The sequence below is a fragment of the Pelmatolapia mariae genome, linkage group LG16_19, assembly GCF_036321145.2.
Source record: "Pelmatolapia mariae isolate MD_Pm_ZW linkage group LG16_19, Pm_UMD_F_2, whole genome shotgun sequence".
Classification (NCBI taxonomy): domain Eukaryota; kingdom Metazoa; phylum Chordata; class Actinopteri; order Cichliformes; family Cichlidae; genus Pelmatolapia; species Pelmatolapia mariae.
In genome coordinates this window covers 29,696,045-29,718,565 of record NC_086241.1, presented here as the reverse complement: position 1 = coordinate 29,718,565, position 22,521 = coordinate 29,696,045, and the positions used below count along the sequence as shown (strand labels likewise).

Here is a 22,521-nt window from a genome sequence, read left to right as displayed (position 1 = left end):
AAGAGTTTTTTTTTTCTCACACATAGTGTGTCAACCAATCAGATTGGACGAAGAGGTGACATTTAAAAAACTGGCCTTATTTTGGACATTATATTGCAAACAGGGACGTTTGACTTGCAGATGTATCAAAGGCAGACACATTGTGCTAATTTACAATAACAATTACAATACTTTTAGTTTGATGCTGTGTTAGGGTAGCTTTGCATAATTCATAATTCAAAACAATCCTTAATTAGTGGCTTTGGTGCAGCTCCTGAGTTCATACCACTCCCTTTAAACCAACATTCTTCTTACTGGCTGCCACTAGCAAACAGTAGGTCTGAACAGAGCTGTGTGCCTGTGTCATCACAGGTGGGCAGTAAAAAAAAAAGGAAACATAGCTTCATGGTTAGAAAATAAAGCCAATGGTGAAGTGCATTACAACTGCATTCTATCAAAAGGCCACCGGATGGTGATAGCTGTTGTTGCAAAAAAGACTTCTGGCCTTTAGAAGATTACAGGAATACACCTTTCTCTCTTGTTTTTTTATTATGACTCATATTGGGTAAAATACTAAAGTTTATTTAGTAAATCTCAGTCTTGGAGGATATATCTGTGGTATGAAAACATGCGCTTTTTGACTAACATCTTGTCAATCCTAAGTTATTAGTTAATGACTTAGGATTGACTAATGATGTCAGAAACTGAGTCCACGCTTCAAAGTGCTCCAACTGAACTGTCTGAGTGTAATGGACGGTTAACTTAGCATCACGTGTTGCATCGTTATATATATAAACTCTAAACTAAATCTCAATAGAAAAGCAGCACTAAGCTAAGACGAAGCTAGAGTTGCACATATTGAATGTGCAGACATACGTGCAGTAACATTAGATTTAAGTGTTGACTAAACCCAGTGCCGCCTTTGTCTCTTTCCTGTCTCTACTTCTGCTCCCACATTTCTTCCTTCCCTCTCTCTCTTGCTCTCTTTCTTCTCTCCTGTTGTTTTTTTTTCCCTCCCTGCTTTTGCTCTTCCAGGACAAACTGTGTCTTCCTCACCACATCCTGGAGGAGAAAGGCCTGGTCAAAGTGTGCATCACGGTGCAGGCTCTGGTGGATGAAGCCTCCCCCAGACACTCTGCCCTGACGTGAGCAGCAAAGATGGGCGGAGCTTCAACTGACTGACACGTACCACAGACACACACCCAGATGAAATCGCTCATGTGATTTCACACAACGCTAAAAAAAGCCTCCGATCCTTCATGAGCTTAAGTAACAGAGTGGTTTTTTTTTTTGTTGTTGTTTTTGTTTTTTAAAATAGTATTCAAGGATAAAAAATGGTGTTAAGGGAACTAAACCCATCAGAAGTGTATTATCTACTAATTCATAAGAGGACAGTTTTTTGGACAATTAAGATTTTACCATCATGCCAAGCCAAGGGTGTGCTAGAAAACTCAAATTATCTTTGTTTTTTGTTTGTTTGTTTTATGTCATCTTCTTACACTGGTTGGTACCAAACTTATGAACCACGAAGACCACTGTGACAGAAAGTGAGATTGGATTTTGAGAGTAGAACCAGAAAAGTTTGGGGAAAATATCACAAATAACGTGAGAGAAAAGGCTCAAAGTTTAGAAAGTGTCATAATAAATTATACAAAATATAGATTTATTCTTTTGAAATAATAATTTTAATCTTAAATCTGCAATTTGGGGAGGAGGGGGTTTTATAATTCTTCCATTCAATTATTTACCTCAATTTTTTTTTTCTATACAACTTAATTGGTATATTCTTTTTTTAAAAAATGCATATTTGTTCTCAAAATCAATGTTTTCGTTCTCTGACTGTGGCTCTGGTAATGTGTTGTTTTAAATCCACGATTGAACTCTAAATTGCGAGCGGATTGGCTGGAGCCAAAGCCTTTAGCGTACTGCAGTCACACCAACTTCACCAGATTATATCATGCTGTCTATGCACACGTTAACAAATGATTTTTATTAAATTATCAGTTATGTTTCTACAGATTTTTTTTCCTACTGAGGTTTCTGGTGAAGTGTTTTTGGACTGTGTGAGTAATTAGTGTGTTGCTCTCACTACCCTGAAAAGAATAAAACCAAAATACTTAATCTTAGTCTTAATGTAGAGGGAGTCGGCTTTTACCTGCAGTTTGTATTTAAACACGAAACTATTTATAATATAAAGAGATGCAGAGAAAATCCGCTTGAGTTGTTGTATACAGTCAAAAAGAAAGAAGGCCAAAATATTTTTCTCTAATATATTTTAGGTATAACTGTATGTGTTTTATACATTTTTAGTAGTATGACTTGTGGAGCTGTCTGCTCGTCCATGAGGCAGGTCTGAGTGTGCGTTAGTCTGAGGACACTAATCTGTGTTTCTCAAGCTTCTGATGGATTAAAGTCCAGGTGATTATTTTCTTACCCTCCATCCTTTTACATGTGTTGGTAGTCAGTGCTCACATAAGGAACCTGGAAACGTTTTCAGACTTGGTCCGTGAAGCTACTACTTATTGTGGTATTTGTCATGAGATGCAGTTTGCTAATGTGCCAAAACATGTGGTGGTAGTGGAACAAATGAACAAACAAAAGCAAAAACCAGTCAGTGTTTCAAGGGAACATTATGCATCACTGTGGTCATGGATGGATTACTGAACAGGCCTACAGGCACAGTTACAGGGACCCACGGTCAGGGTGGCCCAGCTCAGAGCCCCAATTTGAAGGGACCCGCTAATTTCATCTGGAACATTAAAAAGAAAAAGAAAACACAGACCCAGGGTGACTACAAAGAGATAAAAATCAGCTACAAAAGGTCACAAAACAACCAACCAAAATTGGTAATAACAGTGACTCACCATAACTACAAAGAGACAAAAAAAGAATGCAAAGAAACAAAACCAAAAGTACCCACAAAAAGATAAAAAACTGACTCCTCATAACTACAGAGAGACAAAAGACAACTACAAAGAGACATGACTACAACCAGACAAAACAAAAACTACCCGCAAAGAGACACAAAACAGACTCAACATGACTACAAAGAGACACAAAATAACTAAGAATCTGCATCTGTAGAGACAGATAATAAAAAAGAGAAGGAAAAACAACAGATGGTCACACCACAACAACAAAGAGACAGAAACTAACCACAAACAAACAAACAAGCTTTATTTGTTACATACACAATACATACAGAGTACGACATGCAGTGAAATGTTTTGTGTCCGAGCTGCGAACAGGCTGCAGACGTAGCCACGCCATTGCAGGGCTTGGTTTTTTAGCATGGGCGGTCTAGCCAGGACCCTTACTGTATACACAACAAGTGACTACAAAGAAACTGCAAAAAACACCACAGAGAAACATTGCACTAATACACACAAAACGACTTCAAGAGACAAAAAATAGACAACATCCATGAGGACAAACAAACTGACCAAAAAAAACCCCCATTATACTGTAATAGACTAGAGGCTCTGGATGATGTCATTGTCCACTGTAGAAGGGGTCTGTGCCCGGGGGCCTGTTGTTGAGTAATATGTCTATGTCTGAGCTTCAGGCCTCATAGACCACCTGAAACTGTATGTGACTTTTATATTTCAGATGAAGTTGTGTGAAGATGAGATTTTCATGTAGCCATCGCCCTGGCTCAGACAGTCTCAGCTTGTTAAGACTCAGTACCATTTTTTTTAAACTCTTAAAACACTATGTTAAAAAAAAACATCCCTAGGTTTAAAAACTTGAGTCTAATGAGGTTTTTGCTGCTTAGCAGTCAATTTGAAGATGTTAAAATGAAATGCTCCTCTGCTGAACAGTTGAGCACATGAGGGGCTCGTGAGTGAACTGGTTCTACCCTCTGAGGTTTAGGCCAGAGCTGTTGGTGTGTGAGATCAGAGACTGTGTGACTCAGGGTAGGTTTGGGTTTACTACACTGTTGGCCCTTCATTCCACAGCCTGCTACGTCAACAGTATCAGTGTGTGTGTGGGGGTATGAGTGCGTGTGAAATCAAGGCAGTTGCTGGTTGGTCTTTTGAAACATGTGGTTGTGCAGACCTGGCTCAGACTGGGATTTTAAAGGGGTAGTAGGAAGTATTATTTTGAATAACATTATTATAGACTTTGATCATGCATTTATACACAACAGTTATGTTGTACTGTTTGGCAGATTTACTTGTCAGACAAGTGCTGGACTTGTTTCTGAAACTAAGGTTTATGCTATGAAGCAAATTTAACAAAGCTACTTTTCCTTTGCATTAGCTGGCTCGGCAAAACCTGAAACCACAGTCATCACATATCACAACACTGGTTATCGGCGTCCTGGGTTAACACAGGCGTTCTGCTTCAGGCTCCGGGTGTGCTAGCATAAAAGTGAATGTGGGACGCCTGATTTGACTGTTTTTATTCCCAAAATAAACCAACCATGTACTGCCTACTGCAGTCTTATCCAGGAATGTACAGGATATAAAATAAATGACCAGTTAGTTATATGTTTAGCATAAGTTACCATGGTCATTAGACCAGATTTTTAAAAAGGGCTGCACTTGAGACATTCGCTAACCCATCAATTTGGCTTTGTAGTGCACAGCCTACAAACCAGTTAGTCTGTTTATCAAGTATTTATACTATTGGATAGAATGAAGAAATGTAGGAGAGGGGTTCACCTTCTGAGATTCATTCCAGGCAGAAAACTCCAAATCTGTCTTTCCTCAGTCTTAGTCCAGGTGAAAAATATATATTTCACACCTCCAAGGTAAGAAGTGAAGACTGAGCAGTAACACTGACAAAGGCTTGGTTTAAAAAAAATAAAAGGCTGGACTATAGCAGTGCAGAAAGGTTGAACTGCCAAAACGATGTTTTATCACAAATCTTCTTACTGCCCCTTTAAAACAAGCATTACATTATGTTTTCCTCCTAAATGCCAGAATGTCACCACATGAAGCATCTAACACTCTTGAAACAGTGGGCTTGTATGAATGAGGGATTACATTTTTTTTGTTTTTTGTTTTAAATTGTTTGTTGTTGTTTTTTCCTGTGCAGCTTGGAATCCAAAGCTTGAGCTACTTAAAGATTCAGCAGTAATTAGAAAGAACTCCATAATAAATAGATAAATGCTTCCACTGGATAGATTTGACAGTTGCCAAAACAAACCCTTTTCTCTCCTGTGATAAAACATAAAGGATTTAATGTAAATGTGCTGTATGCCTGTGTACATATTATTTATCACAAGGATTTTCTATTGTTGAATTTGTTTGTTCATGTACTGTATATTTCACCATGAAACACTCACATTAGCAAATAAAAAGCTCAATGTTTTTTTTAACCTAGAGATTACATTTGTTAAAACAAAAACAGACCATAATTCTTCCATCAATAAATCCATTTTTCTGCCACTTGTCTGTGCCACAGGGGCAGCGGTCTAAGGTGAGGGGGGACCGAGGGGTTCCCAGGCCAGTCAAAAGACACGATCTCTTATTTTAGTCCGATGTCCTAATCATCTCAGCTGGTTTATTTAGACTGCCGGGGGAAAAATTACTCAGAGAGTTTCTGATTGACTGAGTTATGTGTTTAAGGGAGAGCTCAGACATCCATCAGAGGAACCTCATTTCTGCTGCTTGTATCAATGTTGTTCCTTCAGTTGCTGCCCTGAGTTCATGAACAGGGTAAGAATGTAATCATTCGTCCCTAGAATGAGTTTTAGCAACTGTGGATCAGGGTGCCACTTCCCCTACTGTTCACTTTCAACCAGCCCACAAAGTACTGAATGGGGTGCCACCCCCTACTGGGAGTGCCATCACTACTGGGGCCCCTACTGCGGCTACGGCCCCTGAACCCCTCTCTCAGGTGAGTTAATTGGTCTGATGGCTTCTTCTTCGTAGGGGTGTTTTGAATCATTCTTAGCCTGTCCCCCTCACCCAGGACCAATTTGCCTTGGGATGACCCTACCATTGCTCCTGGGATCACGCAGGCATGCATACCCCTCCACTCCGCAATAAGTTGTTGATTCATGCAGGGAAACATACTTATTACATTCTTAATAACAATGTAATAAATATTAAATATAACACAGTACAGTGAGAAAACTACCACTATGAGGATTAGCATGTCGGCTTTAGCTGTGACATAAGTGACAGAGCCGGATGATTCCAGCGTGCTTATTTTGAATCTGTATCTGCATTTCTTCACATAATCATGCCATTTTCCACAGATCTGTGCACATCATGTCACAGCGTTTTGGGAAAAAGCAATAAAACCAAACTGGCTGCTTCCCCAACAGAATCTGCACTTTAAACTTGTATTTATATCTTTGTTTTGGCAACTGAGCAAATCTGAAGTCACCTTTGAAAATGAGATGGAGAGTTAAAGGGCCAGTGTGGGGGGTGTTTACTGGGAGCTATAAGTAGAAATGTAATATTTACTTGTGTTATTATAGGTGTGTAATCACCATCAAGTGTGAGATCAGAAGGAACAAACCAAACACTGTCTCTTAAGAGGGCTAAAGAGTGGCGATGCCACTAAATCCTACACACTGATCCTTTAAGGTTCCAAACGTGACGCTGTTGTAAAATATGTAAATGTGTGCCTGCTGAACCTAAAGCAGTGTTTTTTTTGTTTTAAGGTTTCATCTTTTGTACAAATCTATTGTCCAGAAACAGCCTGTACTCACATTTTTGTACTTTGACTGGGAGCACATTTATTTTTTATGTGACTTATTTTCAGGTTTGTTGAAATGTGGATGTAATATACCCTTTTGTAACGCTTTGTGAACCTTTGTGTAATTTTTGTTGTACAGCAACTCAAAATCTACATGCATGAATAGTCCCTGTAACGTCGCCTTAACTGCTGTGAATACTGTATATACTGTACTGTATTTCACTTTATCAGTAAAGACCTCACCTGAAACAAAAGTCTGTTGTTGGCTCATTTTTTGTATAATTTTTCTTTCTCCTCCCTTGAATTTCTCTGAAATTTGACTCTATTGATGCATCATTTCTGATATTGAAAGAGTCTCCTCGGTCAAACTGGACAGCATTAATATAGCGTGGTTCTTGGTGGCAGGAGAAACTAGAGTACTAGAGAACGTGCACACCTTACTTAAAGACCCTGTCTGGGTTTATACCAGGCAACAGTGCTAACCACTAAGTTGCACTTGGCAACGGTAGGGAGGAAGATCTCCCTTTTAACAGGTAGAGACTTGCAGCAGAACCAGGCTGACAGATGAGCAGCCATTTGATGAATTGAGGATAAAGGAGGACATAATCAATCCGAAGGGCTTGAAACAGTGAAATATCCCCAATAAAATCTCTAAATGGTAAAACATGAACTCAATATTTAATTCAAAGGAAAAATGTCAAAGTAAGTCCTTACATGAAGTTTGGGAAACTTCATATACTGTATTTTTGAGCTTTTTTTTTAAATGTAAAAAGTAGTATTAGCCATTCTGAAGTTTAAAGAAACAGCATGCATCACTACAAACTGATGTTTCTGTTACTGTTTTTATGACCAAAGGATGCAAGAAAGAAATGTTAACCCCCTAAAGCTGGAATTGACTTTGAAGCTCATTTTAAGCTTTAAAATTGTCTTAAGGACCGATTATATAACTGCAGCCACAAAGATGAAATAATCAGTCCCATCTAATCTTAAAGACCTCATAGTACCATATTACCCCAATAGAGCACTACACTCTCAAACTGCTGACTTACAGGCACCCACTTAAGATTAGCCTTAAAACGTTCCCAGTTGGTATTGCTGATGGATCAGATGAACCTTTTCTTCATTACACTGCTTGACCCATTCTTCACTCACCTTATTTTAATCTGTGCTAATACACCACTTTGCATTAAATCACTAATAATTACTAAAACTGGGTCGCTTCCACAGTGTGTCTTTTATTCTCTCCCCCTCTCCCCCAATCAAATGCACTAGATGGCGGCCCCTCCCTGAGCCTGGTTCTGGAGTTTTTCTTTCCCACTGTCACCAAGTGCTGGTTCATCTGGTGGTTGGGATTCCTTCTGTATTACTGTCTTTACCTTCCAATATAAAGCTTCTTGAGGCGACTGTTCAAAGTTGGTGCTTTAGAAGTCAAATTTAAATAAAAAACATTCAACAGCAAATGCAATGAAGACAAAACACCAAAATTTATCAGCAAGATTTACTTTTTTATTTTATTCTTATGAAAGACTGACAGGTCTCTGCTCTGAGTCCAGAAGAAAATCCACATGCTGGCAGTCGGATCACAAGAATACTTCCTGATATTAGAGGCGTGGCTGTAACCACAGCTCCCCAAAAAAATACTAAACGCAGAAGTTTCTCTTCTCAGAGAATTCAGGTAAGTGCTTTTCACAGGGAAGGCACAAAGGCTTCTAAGAGGGACGAAATGTCAGTGAGCTGACATGCTTTGTTTAGTTCCCAGGAAACGGGTACTCGGTGAACTCAATGCTACAGGAAGTCGGAGGAGAAATGAAACAGAAAAGGTGAATGATGGCAGCAGGGTCAGAGTGATCTGGCTGGGGTCAAACTGCGGTGGTTGTTCAGGCATTCAGGTACTTGGCGTGGTGTTTAATGTGGTCGTTCATGAAGGAGTAGATGAAGAAGTAGCTGTGGTCATAGCCCTGCAGAAGGAAACAGAATACAGTGACACAGATCAGGTGTTGCATAAATATGAAGATCAAAAATAAATAAACTTCATTTTCTCAGCTGCTGTACGACTTATTTTAAGACATTTCTGATTTCTCTGACAAGAATCAGAGCTTTTACTTTGTAGAGACTACAGGAACTGACCGGCTGCAGCCTGAAGACGACAGGGATTTTCTTCTCGGAGCAGACAGCGATCAGGTTGTCGGGCAGAAGCTGGCTAGCTGACAGGAACTGGTCATCTCTGCCTTGATCGATGAGGATGTCGAGCTGAGGACCGGAATACGAAGCTGCCAACACGGTAGCGTCGTACGCCTGAAAGAAATAATGACGAGTTGCAGAAGTCACATGATCATGCTCCATTATCACCCGTTTCATCTGCTCTGGTGGCCAAATTCTCCTTGTTGACACTCTCGTTGACTCACTTCATCCAGCAGCTTAGGGGTCATGTTTTAGTAGGTTCTTTGGCCACTAACTTCAGTGCTCTTACCTCCCATGTTGACCTATCAGGACCCAGGTATCCTGAGAAAGCTTTCTGTCCCCAGGGACACTGCATCGGGTTACAGATGGGAGCGAATGCAGACACAGCCTGCAGGAGACACATCAGGATCTATCAGCATCTTTCAGTTATTCAGAATGTGTTTCTACTGATGGAAAGTGAAGAGAGAGGACAGCCGATGCTGACAGGATGCAAGAGTTCTGGTGATGTGATATTTTGTGACAATAAAATGTTTCCACAGAGATTCCTGGAGACTTAATAAAACAAATCTGATAAAGAAAAATGATTTACTAGTTTCATTGGTGTTGGCTTTTTAAAAGAGTACTTGGGCAAACTACATAACTGAGCAATTGAGACATGAAAACCAAATCTCCTACAACCAAAGTATCCACCACACATTACGTCTCTTTAATTCTCGGGTCTTTACCTCACAGTATAAAGTGCCTTGATGGCAACAAATGTTGTGATTTGGCACTTTATAAAATTGAAAATTTAATAAATGCAATCGCCTCTATAATCCCGTCTATCTGAGCCTATCTACACATCTTCATTAGCTCTGATTTTCATCGCAGTTTTTGTCCTTATGCATTCGTTTTTTGCACCATTTTTATCAAGGAAAAAAAAAGAAATGGTCGTTAACGAAATTACCAATGGTGTGATGAGCAGATTGCTTCCAGCGTTTACGCAGCTTTACTTCAATTAGACTTAAGTCAGAGTCGTTAGCAAACATCTTGTGTGTAGATGTGGAATATTTCAATTAGTGTGTCCAGATACACTTAAAACATTTAATTTAATAATCTGTCTGATAATTGGAACGGTCAAAATGACATACACAGTTCACAACTTTTCATTATCCCTGGCACATAGAAAAAAATATTAAAAGGTGTAGCAGAAGCAGACTGACAAATTAATGACAGGAAATGTTATTTATGATTAAAAAACAAAATAAAAATGAAAGCTAATTTAAATCTGTTAGAGATTATAGAGATTAACCAATTGCCCTCATTAATGAAGCCTTTTCTCTTGTACAAGTGAATAGTACAGTACCTTGTATTTCTCCGGGTTCTTCAGGGCACAGATGAGCGCCCCGTGGCCGCCCATTGAGTGGCCAGAGATGGACATCTTCTCTGGGTCGGTGGGGAAGTTAGCGTTGATCAGTTTAGGGAGCTGACAGAGACGAGGCAGACTATTTAAATCACAGGAGCTTTAGGAAAAACTCAGGTGTTGCTGGGCGTGGAAGACTTAAATACGTCATACCTCCTCGGTGACGTAGGCATACATGCGGTAGTTGGTCTTCCATGGGTCCTGGGTGGCGTTGACGTAGAAACCAGCACCAGTGCCAAAATCCCAGCTCTCATCTTCGCCTTCGATGTTGCAGCCACCTTAGGAAGGATGACAAATGGTTGGTCAGTCACAAAAGCTCTAAAGATGCTGAAGATACCCCACCATAACCTTCATAGAGATTTCACTGAGCAGAATCAAAACTTCAAAACAAACCGTGGGAATCAACACAAAGACGTAAGTGCACTCATGCTGAGGTGCTTAGTATCAGATGGTGAACTTACGGGGGCTGGTGTCTGGAGCTACGATGATGATGCCGTGCTCCGCAGCACCGAGCTGACTGCCGGCTTTGGTGATGAAGTTCTGCTCCGTACACGTCAGGCCTGCAGAGAGACAGTGAAAACTGATGACCCGCAGTCACTGCTCCTCTGAACAGGCATGATAGCTTATGATCAAATCATCTTCTGAAGGCTGTCCAAATACGTTCATTTGATTTCATGCTTCACAAAAAAATTTTTTAATCAATATTTTAACATTTTTCACAAAATTCAACAGTTAAGCTGTGTTTAAGTTATCGTTCATACTACAGTCATTTAGAAGGAGAACCTGAGTGATTGAGCCACGTAAGGATAACCGTGGTCAAACATCACTGAGTGAACAAAATAACTGCAACAATTAGTGCGACTTGAGATCTTGTTGCCTATTGATTGGGAGACCAATCTGTCAACAACTGTAAAAAAAAAAAAAAAATCCAATGCAGTTACCTGGAAATCACTGATTCTTCCTCGTCACAATCTAATGTGACTGAGGCTTTACTGTTACCATCACAGTGAACTTTTATTTTCTTTATAGATTTTCACAATTTGCATAGGTATTTCTACATCCCTAAAAAGATAATATAGCCATGCATTTATTACCAGATTTGCTATTATGCCACCACCTTTTCACCCTAACATTGTAAACATATCTCCATTACTTTTAGCAAACAACTTTAAGCATTTACAGTTAACCCTTCATCTATTATTTCTTTTTAACCATTATGTTGAAGCTACTTTTAAATATCTTTGCCACTACTTATAGATTACTTTACGCTGTTAGCTACTTTTGGATATTGATAAATATCTTTTTTTTAATTTTTAACAATTAAAAATATTGAACAATCTATTAATTGCTCTCAGCTATTTGTTTCTTTCAGCAAACAATTTATCCATTTAATTTTAGCTAATTCTATAGTTCATAACTATACACCTATCGCTTTCAGCCAATCATTTAGCATGGTTAGCAAACTTAAAAATCTTAAGCTAACAGGTATAAATTTGAGGGGTTTTTTTGCTAATTTGATTTAACAGTTCTTTACAGTGAGAAAATGTTCAATTCTGACTTAAAAAATTGAAATCATCATCATTCTCTTTTTTAACCAAACTGATACTAATTCCAGCTTTTTGCCCTCTGAGGTCTATTTTCTCTTCTTCAGTTAAACAAACAATGCATTGTTTAGCACCTGTCATGCATTATACCGAGTCAGGATGTTCCTGTTGACTTATTTACTAATCTTTTAAACAAGAGAAAACCTCCTCAACTGATCTAAAAGACAGAAAACGTTTAACATTTACAGACCTTAATCTAATGGATCAAGGTAAACAATGACTCAAAAACTCACCAGAGAGCCAGTACATGACGGGACACTTGTCGGTCTCAGCCTTTGGAGGCAGATAGACTGCAAACTTCATCTTACACTTCAGCTCAGTGCTGCACAGAGTAAATACAAACACGTTAGTGCACTCTTCTTACACACTTATACACTTTTACACACATGAGAAAGTCACTGAAGGTGAGGCCAAAGGAGTGTCTGAAGATGTGTCGCACCTTTCATGTTCAAAAGCCTTCTGGAAGCCGCCAGCGCACTTGTTGGAGGACACTAGTGTGAGGGCCATCTTTGATCTGAGGACATACAGCAGCAGAGTAAACGCAAACACAGTGTACTCCTGCTTAAAGTAACTCAGACTACATCCAACCCACATTACTCAACTTGCCAACTGGGTGAGATGGTTTTGTTTCACAGTAATGTACACATCTCTTATATCGGGTGCAAATGTGAAGCACTGCATTATGGAAGTTTAATGATGCACACAAGGATGTTTCTTGTACTAAGCACGCTTTTAAAGAGCAACAAATGACACTATTTTTTAATAATATAAATACAATGAGTGCAAACTGGATTAATATAGGATATAATATCTCTATAAAAGGTGATGACAAAGCTAAAATACAAACTGAACTTCCTGAACACACTCTTTATGACGTCTGTGACAAGCTCCAGCCCCCTGCGACCCTGAATTGGATAAATGGATGGATGGAGGCCATATTATGCATTTCCTTATTTTCTATCATGTAAATACTTGTACAATGAAAGCTCAAAGTAAACATGATAAAGTTTGAAATAACGTGTTCAGTGTCTGTACAAGCTCAGCTTTCAGGCAGCTTTTCCTACTCTTAGCTCTTTATCACATCAAAGACAGCAGATGTTGCTAATATGGTAATCTAGGCACTGAAGCTACCTTCTGTTTGCAGAAGGCAGCCAGTTAGAGGAAAGCAGGGTTAAAGGGGGTTGTTTCAGTCAAAGGATGAGCTGAGGAGCTAAACTGAAGCCACATTTGAAGTAAATAAGGGTTATTTTGATCATGAATCATACTGAGCTTCTCTAGCGGAGTCTAGGAAGATCTGGGAGGGGGGGAGAGATATAGAGCTAGAAATGAGCAAGTCTTTGAAATATGGACTGCCTGGCTTTCATATCCTACTAGACCCTAATCTTTATGTGTAATAAGGTATTGTGATGTAACTGTTAGTTACTGTCCACTTGGATTGAACTTGGCTTAGTTATTAAAACTATTTATTAGCAGCAGCACTGATAATAAGTCAGGTTAAGAAGCATTCCCATTTAAAAGAACTTAAACACTCCATACATGGCTCCATGAACAAACAGGTGAATGCTCAGCACCAATCTGAGAACCTTTCCATAAATGAGGCCCCGGATTTGATAAGCACAAATGCAGGTAGTCCAAACACTAAGCAGATGCAACTGATGTCGCGGTAGTTGTGAATAACGTTCAGGCTTTAACTAGGACGGCTAAGAAGCGTCCGTTACTTTTCCACTGTACTCACGAGGCGACGTCGCTGCAAGTACAGTCGGCGAACTCTGAGAAACAGCGATAAGTCTCAAAGTCTAAGGCAGCTGAGCAGCAGCTTACAGAAAATGTCAAATCTGACCACAACAGCAACGAATACAACCACAGGTCAGTCTATGGGCTGCTGTCTTAAAATAAAGTTAACCCCTGGTACTAACGACAGTGACCAAGGCAAAGCACATACAGTACAACATTCAATCCAAATCACGTCCTGCATGACGCCGAATTAAACATAATCGCTTCCTATACATGCAACATGTCTTTTAAGCCATTCACACTAAGCTTTTATTAAGATTATACACAGACGGAGTTAAATTGGTCAGCAATAGAATAAGAGTTTGGCGTGCAAAGATTAGCAAGTAAAGTTAGCCCATGTAGATATCTTTGAGTGGCATTTTTAATTTCTGTCTAAAGTTACATAAGTGAAAACACGGGGACGCAGCAAAGCAGCAGCAGAACACATGACTAACACATACCTTATTAAATCAATCAATTTATCAGTGTAACTGGATAAATTGCTAAAGTCCCCGCCGATGCCGTGCAAAGCACAGAGTCCACAGTACGACAACGTCAAGGTTGACGTGATGACGCCACCCCCTAGAATATTGTAGGACTTGATGTAACCCTAGATAGACGCTAGATGGCGCCGGTGTTTATCAGGAAGAATGTTGAATTGCTAGTCGCAGAACAATAACCAGTAATACTTAACAATATTGTTTGTATTGTTTATTATAATATCTTTATTTTACTGGTTTATCGGAATAAATTCTTAATATATTAAGAATTAAATCATATACCTAAATCATGTATCATATTTTAGGGATAAAGCTGTAACATTATAAAACAGTAAAACAATTAAATGGCAAAGGCCTTAAAAGTCGTTTTTTCACTGTTAGACCACAAGATAGAGGCTTTTCATAGTGTCATGTTGTAATATTTATATTGTAATAGTGTACTCCACAAATTATAATTCATTCCAATTAGTTTGGATCTGTAGGTCTACATAATTTGTAGTAAACCTGAGTGTTTTAGGGGGCACCTGCATTGCCCATGAATGGATACATTACTCAGACATGTAAGAACTGGTAACCTCTCTTTTCCACTTTTCAAAAGCAGAAGAAATCTCACTCTATGATCCAAGATAGACAGAAAATTGCATTTCTCTTCCTGTTATTTGTTTAAATTGTGTATGAAGTCTCATTTCACTCCAATAAAGTCTGTCTATGTTTATCTGATTGTCTCTGTATGTGTGTAATTCTGTTTCTCTGCAACTCTCTCAGTCTGTTTTACACCACCTCCTAACTTCCTGCAGGTTTGCATCTCCTTTACTTTTCTGTCCATATCATCAGTTTTTTCCTGTAATCTTCACTCTCTTTTACCGTAAAGCACAACTTAGATTGTGAATAATTTATTAAATACAAACAGAGTACACTAATACTTGTGCCCCGTCTGTCTCTGCAGCTGCTTCCTAAATTAGACCATTTCAAATCATCCACCACCCCCTCATCCACCCACCCCCCAACTGAAAAAAAAACACAGATTAAATTCACTCAGCAGCCTCAAATACACTCCCAACATGATTATGGTTACGCCTGCAGCCATGTGCTCTTGAGGACTCCATTGAAAACCGAATTTGTCACACACAAACAGTTTTCCTGCTCATAATTCCATCGTTCACACAGTCGGTCAGGTGGAAGGGAAAAAAAGTAACGTTTCTATAAAAGAGATAATATTTTCAAAAGTAATGACATATTTTAATAATTATGCCTCAATTTTATTTTAAGAATAAAGCTACAATTTAGCATTCCAGTTATACAAAATTACTGGGAATCTAGTCTTAATATGTTAAATATTCACAGATACCTAGTTCAACTCTAAAGGCTAAAAGAGAAAAATGCTCTTCAGTTTACATATTATTATTTGCTCGTGTATGAGATCAGCCGATTCCTGTGTCATCCCAGTGAGGCTAACATTTTGCAGTCGAATCCATTGCTATAAAAGCATCATCAGGTGATGAGAGCTGATTTGGCTTCTCTGAGATGCAGAAGGCAGAGCTTTTGTCCCTGCATACGAAGTGGGGCTTTCATCAGTAATCAGCACCGTGACTTGCTGTGGAAGTGCTGGTTAACTACCATACCCTTGCAAGGAAGAATCTGACAATCTTCATAGAAGACCTTATTTTATTTCACATCATTTTTCCTTTATTTAACCAGGTAAGATGTCACTGAGAGTGATATCGCAGAGCGAGACAGAGGGAACCAAGCATCTAATGTTAAATATAGATATCATACAGACAACACAGTCTATGATTAAAGCTAATGTCAAACTGAAATTTGATGATAGTGTACAAATAAGTGGTCAAAATGAAGTACACAAATGAGATTCAAGATCCTTTCCTTACTGGCATTCACCACCATTTGCAGATTTTATATCATGTATGATGAGTTTATAGTGGAGGAACCAAGTGAAGGACACGAAGGAAGGCGAAATGAAACACAAGCAAAACAGTTTTTTGGCTGTTTATCAGTTCCAGTTCTTCAGGAATTGTTCTCCAGACTTCTTGAAGGACATTCAAAGCTCTTCTTTGGATGTTGGCTGCCTTTTGTTCTGTTCTCTGTCAAGATGATCCCACGCTGCTTCAATAACGTTGATGTATGGGCTCTGAGGAGTCCGATCCATGACTGAGTGTGTCTACTCTATAAAAGTATGTTTTTACTGCGCTGGCAGTGTGTGTGGGATCACATGTGGAAAAATGAAGTTGTTACCAATCAGATGCTTTCCAGATGGTAATGCATGGTGGATCAAGATCTTACGTGCTTTTCTGTGTTTGTAATTCAATCAGTTTTGACAAAATCCACAGCGCCCTGAACTATGACAGAGTCTCCAATGAGTTTTACAGACGGCTGTAGACATTCACTGATGTATTTCTCCTCTGACCTCCATAGAAGTGAACTAAAATTTTCAAATTTGGGTTCATCACTTCATTAAACCTGCTGTCAGTGATTCTTAGTCCAGCTCTCATTTCCTTCCTTAAGAACGGCTTCTTGACAGCAACCGTTCCATTGAGACCATTTCTGATGTGGCTTCAGGGATCAGTAGTCACGTGCTATACATGGTAGGTTGGAAATGATTGGTCTAAAACTGCATAGCTAAATGTATATAAAAGCATCCACAGTCAATTTAGAATCACCAGTCAACCTAAAGAGTATGGAGTCTGGACTATGGGAGGAAGTCCAAGCACTCAAAGAAAACCCACCCTTGCAAACCCAGCTGACCAAGTGGCTTTGCATTAAATAAGATATATGAAGTTTAGTAACTTTAATATGCAATCTGAAAATGTTACTGGAGTAAAATGAGAAATCTTTAAATCACATCTTTAAGTCACACTACCCAACTTTCTTTTGCAGAAGCTCAGTTTGACCGGGCTGTGTTCACCTGAATGTCTGTTGCAAAGTGAGAAGGCAGAAAATCTGCTTCTCTTCTTCAGCATAATTTTTTTTATTTTTACAAGGGTTTTACCAGCTTGCTAGGTACACACACAAACATTCACATGTACACACGTGCACATGTTCTGCTGAGAAACCTTTGATCATGGTATTCATGTGCATGGTTAATTACCGCTATCCCCACCCAACAATCAGTGCTGCAGATTGTTGGCTCAGTCCAGCAGGAAAATACACGCAGCGCACCACAAAAACTGCTTAGGAATGGCTCATTGAACACAACATACTGCCCGAGGTGTTGACCCAGCCTGCAAACGCTCCACATTCCAATTCGACTGAGCATCACGATCCACAAGCAAACAAGCTGCTCCCACTGGGCATGTGCCAGACGCCATAGTACACCCCAAGAGGTCCCCAGCAGGTCAGCTGTTTGTGACAGCATAAAAGAGGCCCACACAATATTACACAGGTAGCTTACTGTTGTACCACATGTGCCCGAGAGAGAACAACATAACAATAATGCAAAGAGGCCAGAAAGGCACACACACACTCACACATACCGTTGTCATGAATCCCACTCAAGCAAGTTATTGGATTCTGTTTCAGTCTGATTAAAATCACAACATCCTGACACGTGCTGACAGACTAACGATTGGCTTCTTCTCTATATTGTGAGTTTGTGTGTTTTGTGTGCTGGCGTCACTTGTGTTATGGGTGTCTGTTTACAGTCAGGTTGGCATGTTAGGGGGACTCGTTTGGGAAAACTGTCAGGGCTCCAGTTTTCACACTACAAAAAGACCGAAGACTTTCACAGGGAAACACAAAAGACCACAAAAGAAACTCAAAATGACAACAAAGGGATCCAGAAATGATTACACAGCAACAAGAAATTACCACAAAAAGACAGGAAAAGCACAAAGGAATACAAACTAGGAAATAAGACACAAAAGGCAACAAAGAACTGATCTACTGCTCAGAATAATGGGGGACACAAAAATAACACTCACATGTTGATGTTTAGCAGGTGAATGCTTAGCATGTTCACTCGTTTCCTAAAGAACACTAGCTTTGGTGCTTAAGTAGCTCATCCCAGTTTAGCCAATAGGATGGCCATCAGCTGATATCGGGTAGCACTGAGATCAGCTGATACTTGGGATGAGATGATTCTCGGGCTGCCAGAACCAAAGCTCTGCTTGATTAAAGCTCCAAGGGGTGTGAAATATGCCAATAGAGTAACTGTCGACCGTTTCAGTGTTTGCATATAAATGATGAATTAAAAACCCATAAGAAATGAAAACATAATTCAGTTTCCATTTCCTAATTCTGTCTATTAATAAGGAGCTAATAACTGGATTGGACATGTGATCTTTTAATTACTTCATTTAAATGCAAATTTAATTAATCAATTCATTGTTTTAATTGGCTTTTAAAAATGGTAATTTCATTTGACTGATAGTAAATGAACACTGGAAAAGTTTTTAGTATTCCATTGCTTCACTCTCGACTCAGGCAACAACACAAAGACACAAAAGCCAGACCAGAGAGAAACTGCTAAGGGAGAAACACAAAGAAATGCAAAACATCTACAAAAAAGCACAGAAAGAAATGAGGCAGAAAACAACTACAAAGATACATAAAGTTGCACCCAGGACAGAAAACAAGTCTACAAAGGTGTCTTGTTGCATGCTCAATCATCCAGGTAAGAAAATCCCAAAAAGTTGATTCTGTTCAGCCGCTCACTGTGGGCTAGTTTCATTCATTGTGCAAAGGTACTGTTTATACAGTTCGGGGAAACCTGCAGTCAGCTGAGACTGAAGAAGTCACTTGGATGAGTGACGAAATGTGTCTCCTACCAAAAACGCCAGATGAACAGAATCAACCTTTTGGGGTCTACAAAGGTGCACAAAACAATCCTACAGAGACACACAATGATTACTTTTGGAGGGGAAGTGACAAAAAATAAATAAAACCACAGAATGAGAACAAAGAGAATTATCAGGCTAAAAATCTTGATCTGACTAAGGACGTAACTTAAGGGTTTACACCTACATCTCCTAAGATATCCTTTTGCTACTTTCACCATTACGGCATAAATCCAGGATGATTTATTTGGGAGAGGATTACATAAACCACTTAAACAGGATGAACCTGTAATTAGACCGAGTGACTGGTTTGATGGGACTGGTGTGACTGGTGACATGAGCAACTCTACTGGAACAGGATGGGTTGGTATTATCATCATATTATCAAAGTCATGAAGCCTTTGATGCAGCATGCAGAGCTAATCACATTGGATCGAATGGTTAATGGATTGAGGCCCCTGTCTGAGTGCTCAGCTCGGCTTACTAATTACATGTTCCACCATGTTAATCGAATAACACGCTATCACTTTACCAGGAGCAGCCACAGGCGGACGTGGGACTCAGGGTTTTACATTCATAGGGTAATTTGCCCTTGTAACTGGCTTCAGGACTATTAAAGGGATAATAGATGTTCACCTGTCTCATCTATTAAAAATCTTGAGGGTTGTAACATGCTCTTATCAGACAGTTCAGGGCCTTGATTCCCCTTAGGTCTTCCACTTTTTCTGAACTCTGCATTTGTCTCAATAAAAGGAGCTACAGAGGATTCTCTGTCAAAGTGGTAATTGAATAAGCTACCAAGGTTGCAGCATAATAGCTAAAATGTAATTAGGTGTGAAAAAGCTAAATAGGTTTATTTGCTGTATGGTTTTGTGCATTGCAATAGTTACAGACTAAAGTTGATGTTGAATTCCTTATATTATAGCATAATTTAGCCTTCATCATAATAAAAACTTTGGCTTTTGTTATCCTGATTCCTGACACCACGTGTTCTCTCATTCCACAAGATGAGTTCATGATGTCGTACTGTAAGCTGGGAGTGCTTTAATACTCGATCACAGACTGCTGTGTGATGAGACAGAGGAAAGCCTGAATGTCACTCATCTTTCTCCAAAAGCATTTCTCTAATGTTCTTCAGAGTAGCATCATTTAGGACCTGAAGGTAGAGAGGACGGTTGAGACATAGATCTGCACACTAAAACTGTCTATCCTGATGTGTATAATGAACAGCTCCATTCTTCATTTGTGCAAACACGTATTGATACCTCAAGCATCCGTGTGAGATAGAGTCTGCTGTTTCAATAAAAAGACAACATACAAATACATCTGTGTCAAAGTGGCAGTGCCCTCTGTTGTCTGTAGTAATTATGACAGGAAAGCCAGTTTACACTGTACTTCCACAGAGTCCATGTGACTGTACCGCAACCAGTGTTGGTCAAGTTACCTGAAAAAAGTCATTAGTTACTAATTGTGTGGATGCTTTATGCATCCACACTATTGTTTTCCTGTTTCTCTTTATTGTGTGGATGCTTTTTGCATCCACACTATTGAGTTCCTGTTTCTCTTTATTCTTTATACTTTATTATTCTAGTTGCCAATTTTTGTACTTTTTTTGGCACTTAACTACTTCCACAATTTTCAGCCGATTTTCACCGTTCAAATTTTAAACTATTCTGCTATTTCTGCTAATTCCGGCTATGACTTTTGGTATTTTTTGCTATTATACTTTTTAAAATATTGAGCTTTTTATGCTTTTTTTTGTCCCATTGAAATGAATGGAAAACTTCCAAAATTCTGCTAAAACTTGCCTGTTTTTGAAACTTAACTACTTTCTCATACTTTCACTTAGAACAACCATTCAAACTTTAAAATGTTCACAAATTATTGGGCTATTCATGTATGATTCAGCTTCTTCATATCTGTTACCGTTTTCATCTTATCCTTTTTTAAGTTTTCAGTTTCATCTTTGTGATTTTTCACAAAATACATGCGTTGTTATGGTTGCTATGCACTTGGCTTTCAGTGAGCCACTGTAAGTTTCGCAGTCTTCTCTTCATGTCCGAACAACTTCTTGCTACTCGCTCAATTTTCACTCAACCCACACAAATTATACATCAAAACGTAGGTATTTTTGCTGGCTTTCAGAAAATGGCACTATCATTGTTGTGGGATTTATAGAATTTTGCCAAATCTCCTCAGACCAACACAAGGTCGGAAAAGTCTCCATACAAAGTCAATGGAGAGTTTGTTAAAAATCACCGCTTGATTTCTGTAACGAGAGGCATATTCGAATCGTCATATCTCCTTAACGAAGCGAAGTTAAAACATGAGTCTTGTCCCAGTATATCTTCAGACACTCCTGACGCTCACAATTCAAGAATTTTTTTCTCATCTATTACCATTTGGCCATGAATTGTGTTTGTTTGAGGGTAGGAAATTTGTCCCTCGCTCAGATTTCTTCAGATTTCAAACTCTGGAAATGAGGCACTTTTTTCTCTCGTCATATCTTTTTTTTGGATTTACACAGAGACCTGAAAATTTCCAGGATTGTTCACCAAAGCCTGCTGTCTCTTACGGTGAAAGAATGATATCGATACTCCAAATAGATTTTGAGTTAGAAAGCGTTGTTTGAGGGCAAGTCAAGGCAGTTTTTGCTTTGCCTCTACTCAGTTATGGTGCATTACAAGACAAATATCTTTAATAATTCATATTTTAATGATAAATTGTCAACACATTAAGATTCCCCCATCTCTTCTGAACAAAACGGTGTAAGAATGACCGTTCTAGCCCTTACTGTTAGGAAATTATGGCCATTTGTTTGAGGGGAATCCTCACTATGAGAAATACACTGCAAAAATCATGCCTCTCTGTGCAACGTGTGTAAAAACGGCTGCACCTGTTTTGGCGGGAAAAAGTACACAGCCTCTCTGATTGGTGGATTCAAATTTAGCAGCTCCCAGGCTGCTTGACTGACCTAGAAACTTGATTTCTCTCTGAATTTGGTCCTGTGTGTGTCTCTCTGTGCATATGTGTTTCCATATGTGTACATATTTGTGATTGTGTGTGTGTGTGTGTCTGTGTGTGTGTGTGTGTGTGTGTAACAGAGAGAGAGATAAAAAGAGGGCGAGAGAGAGTTTTTATGCGAGCATCTTATTGTATGATTTAAATTCAATATATTTAAACTGGTTGACTGAATTTGATCCTGTGTGTGTGTCTCTGTGCTTGTGTGTTTCCATATGTGTCCATCTTTGTGATTGTGTGACTGTTATACTTTTTTTTACATATTTTTTTTTCATTTAACAATTACATTTGAGGGACCCTTAGCATGTTCAGCATTTGTTCAGCTGTCCATTTTGCTTTTCCAATTTTTCTATTTAAGTTATCACTATTGTGCTAACTCATAGCATTTCTGCTGCTTTTCAGCATTTGTGCTAAATACAGCATTTCTGCTAAATCATACTATTTCTGCTATTTTATGAGATTTGTGCTAAATACTGCATTTCTGCTAAATCATACTATTTCTGCTTTTTTATAAGGTCTGTGCTAAATATAGTATTTCTGCTGCCAAATATAGTATTTTTGATTAATTATAGTTTTTCTACCAAATCATAGTACAGTATTTCTACTTTTTATAG

The 22,521-nt window shown here is 38.9% G+C and overlaps 2 protein-coding genes across 3 annotated transcripts in view; one reads left to right on the top strand and one right to left on the bottom strand.

Moving 5' to 3' along the window:
* Window positions 1-6,890, top strand: part of lrch1 (leucine-rich repeats and calponin homology (CH) domain containing 1) — a 99,986-nt gene extending 93,096 nt beyond the window's left edge. For both annotated transcript variants that reach the window (XM_063496673.1, XM_063496674.1), the window contains one exon: window positions 1,015-6,890. In XM_063496673.1, the coding sequence (XP_063352743.1) occupies window positions 1,015-1,128 (114 nt within the window). In that variant the 3' untranslated portion in view covers window positions 1,129-6,890. The remainder of the gene's footprint in view (window positions 1-1,014) is intronic.
* A 1,230-nt stretch (window positions 6,891-8,120) lies between these two features.
* On the bottom strand, window positions 8,121-14,162 carry esd (esterase D/formylglutathione hydrolase). The gene is made up of 9 exons (XM_063498524.1): window positions 14,058-14,162; window positions 12,263-12,337; window positions 12,057-12,145; window positions 10,681-10,779; window positions 10,373-10,497; window positions 10,163-10,282; window positions 9,107-9,205; window positions 8,764-8,931; window positions 8,121-8,594 (listed from the first exon to the last, which is right to left on the bottom strand). Exons 2-9 carry the CDS (start codon window positions 12,328-12,330, stop codon window positions 8,514-8,516), a joined length of 849 nt encoding a protein of 282 aa, XP_063354594.1. The 5' UTR covers window positions 12,331-12,337; window positions 14,058-14,162; the 3' UTR covers window positions 8,121-8,513.
* Window positions 14,163-22,521: the final 8,359 nt, after the last annotated feature.